The sequence below is a fragment of the Nanorana parkeri genome, unplaced genomic scaffold, assembly GCF_000935625.1.
Source record: "Nanorana parkeri isolate BGI_ZX_2015 unplaced genomic scaffold, ASM93562v1 scaffold1067, whole genome shotgun sequence".
In the NCBI taxonomy this organism is placed as follows: Eukaryota; Metazoa; Chordata; class Amphibia; order Anura; family Dicroglossidae; genus Nanorana; species Nanorana parkeri.
In genome coordinates, this window is record NW_017307335.1 from 560,698 (window position 1) to 563,850 (window position 3,153).

At 39.0% G+C, this 3,153-nt stretch overlaps 1 protein-coding gene across 1 annotated transcript in view; it reads right to left on the bottom strand.

Moving 5' to 3' along the window:
* PLEKHG1 (pleckstrin homology and RhoGEF domain containing G1) overlaps nucleotides 1-1,781 on the bottom strand; it is a 52,565-nt gene extending 50,784 nt beyond the window's left edge. Inside the window, exon 1 of the mRNA XM_018567581.1 lies at nucleotides 1,296-1,781. Within this exon, the coding sequence (XP_018423083.1) occupies nucleotides 1,296-1,721 (426 nt within the window). The 5' untranslated portion in view covers nucleotides 1,722-1,781. The remainder of the gene's footprint in view (nucleotides 1-1,295) is intronic.
* Between the last annotated feature and the right edge of the window lie 1,372 nt (nucleotides 1,782-3,153).

A 3,153-nucleotide genomic window follows, 5' to 3' on the forward strand; every position in this document is an offset into this window, starting at 1 on the left:
CAAGCGATAAATTAAACAGAAACTCCTAAAACAGGCGGGGGGGGGGGGGGTTGTAGGAATGTGACTTTAATGTCACTTTCAATCCAAATTTTTTCATAAAGCAGTTGCAGCAATTTTGTGGTTGGAAGCAATATTGAAGAGAGTGCTGCTAGCAATGTGCATAAACCTCTGAGCTCACATGACCTCATCTCTAAATCCATGACATTGTCATCAACTATTTTAAGATGCCCTACATATCGGTGTGTGAATGTCCTGATGACACACAATGATAATAAGCAACTTGAAGGCCCATACTCCTCAGAGAACTGGAGTAGCAACAACTTCATCCAGCTTTGTGGACCCAGGACTGGCTCAAATATTGACTTTATGTCCATGGTGGTTACACCAAGTAAAAGCATCTATTCATTCACTACATACCAGTTACATCAATAAGGATTAATCCACTTGAACAGTCTCAGGATTGTTTCCAGCTTCTAATACAGGGGCTCATTTATGAAAATCTGAGCAAAAAAAGTGGCTTCCTTGAAAGTTAGCAACCCAGTCAGTTTCTCATTTCGTATTTCTGCAATACAGGCTTGAGACTAGCAGTTGAAACTTTCAGTCATCTGCAACGGGTAGTATTAATTATTATTAATTTGCTTTGTTTCTCATAAACCATACAGACAATGTTTGTCTTCATTATGTGTATGCAACAGAAGTCAAAAGAGATTAATAAACATACATTTTTAAAAAAAAGATGAACTCCAGGCAGATATACAAGACAAATAAATGAGAAATAAATGCCGCTGTGTAATAATGTGGCAATCGGGTGTTTTGCAATACAAGGAGCATGCCGATAGGAGGAGAGAGCAACTGGCAAGATGAGCTAATCAGTATGCTGCTTCTCTTTTTACAGTTTAGTCACAAGTTGGGGGTTTGAAAGAGACCAGTAAGTAAAACTGCAGCAAAGACAGATCAGGTCTCCTAACCTGCCAGACAGGACTGTGCTGGGCAGAGTAGCTGTGTAAATCTCAGGAATGGATAGAGAGAAATACAAATCCTTTGGCAGATTAAACAGCTCCCATATATGTATTTCATATGTGAATTTAGCGGCTTGCCTGAAGCTTAGCTTTAAGATCCCTCCAGCTTATTCCGCTTTGATTACATTTTGACTGATCATTTCATTTAGCCTGTTTAACAGGCAAATATCTGTCATTATCAGCAAACATGAATTCACAATGCCATTTGATAGTGTGCTTTTTTTAGTCAGTTTTCACATTATTTTATGCATAATAGTATGTGAGATACTGTCTTACCTCAACAATGCTTTTCAAGTCTTGCACATAAGTCCTTTCAGTCTGAAGAATTTCTTGTACGACTCTGTCAACATACATAAGCTTTGGACTTGTTGGTTCTACCCCTTCAGATTTTGAACAGTTTTTGACACAACCTTTGGACTCTTTCCATGGCATAGTCCGTCGCTCATCAGAAGATTTTTCCCTTGGACTTTCATGAGACGGTTCCCTGCTGCAGTTTATCCGAAGGTCATCACTTGACAGCAGCTGGGAAGGAATTAGTTCTAGTTTTATAGCCCCAGCTTCCTTATCCTGGTGAAACAAACCCAAGTGACTGTTTGATGCTAAGGTCATGCGACTTCCAAATGAACAGTGACTGTCCCGGGAAGAGGCCGATGAGGAAGTTGAACCAAAGCTGACAGGTCTGTCACTGTCTGACATCTCCATGTTTTTAATTCCACAGTAGCGGAAATGTCTGTCTGTCCTGTGCTGATCTGCCTCTACTGTTCGAGGGCTTGGAGGCTCTGTTACAGATGGATCAAGAGACAAGTGGTAATCATCTGCAAAATAAATAAATAAAATGGTTAAAGCAACTTTAAAAATATATCTTTTATAAACAAAATTGTGCATCACAAGCTTAGTTTTCACCTATATGCCTATATGACTAACTGGGCATCTGTACTGTAAGGATTTGGATACAGGCATTGCTTTGAACATTGCTTTGAACATTGCTTTTGTTAAACATTGACAGAGTTATTCACAAAATGGTGAAGAGTTGAGAAGGCAGGAGAAGTGAACAATCTAGGACATAATAGCTGCACTGAAAAGTGAACTGAATTTGAGAATTTTTCCAAATCAGCCATGTTGTCCTAGATTGTTCACTTCTCCTGCCTTCTCCAAGCTCTTCACCCTTTTGTGAATCACTTCTCTTGCCTTCTCCAAGCTCTACACCCTTTTGTGAATAACCTTTTGAGTTAAATTTACCAGCAACTGTTGTCTGCGGTCTTTCAGGACAGCGCATAATGTGGCTCCACCCATTGGAAAAGGAAGCACAAACTTCCCCAAAATGCATAAGGGAGGAGTCTCATAGAAACCAGGTAATAATTGCAAAAAACTGCCGGAGCATGACTAATAGAAAAAAAAAAAAACAGCATGATCTATAAAAGGAAACTGGACCTGACTCTACTATGCTGGAAGGCTCCTGGAAAGAGTCTCACTTATAAGTCAATATTTTTATTATCCCAATCAACTTCCAGAGAAAATGAATGAAAAAAACTACAAGATTAGGGGCAACAACAGCTTGAAGGACCTTTTTACTGTACTATCAATTATAGAAGAAGGCCCGTAGATACTAGCAAATAAACACTGAGTAGCTTGCCTATGCAGCCACTTTGTAAATTCGTTCTGGAATGACACAAACTTGTTCAGCTCTGGAAGTTGTCAAAGCTCAAGTATAGTGTGCCTGTAGGGATAATGAAGATTTTACTTTCATAATCTTGTAAGCCTCTTAAATTGCCAGCTAGATTCCACTGGTGATTTTTTTGAAGCTTGATGGCCTTTTCTTGCACCAGAAGCCATAATAAAATTGAATCACACCTCCTAAGGCTCTTGCTTTCCAAACAAGCCAATACATACTTTCTAACATCTATGAAATGAAAGACGATTTCTTTATTATTGGAGGTAATACTGCTGACAAAAGGAGGGTAAGACTATTTAATGAGACTGATAGCTTTGCCATGAAAAAAAAAGGGCAGAGATCATGCTCCAACCTGTTTACTTGTTATCAGACTCAGAATAAATTGGTTGGAGGTGACTGTTTACCACTGTAAAAAACCCTAACAAAATGCTAACTGGGCCAAAGGATTTATTGGGTCTTATT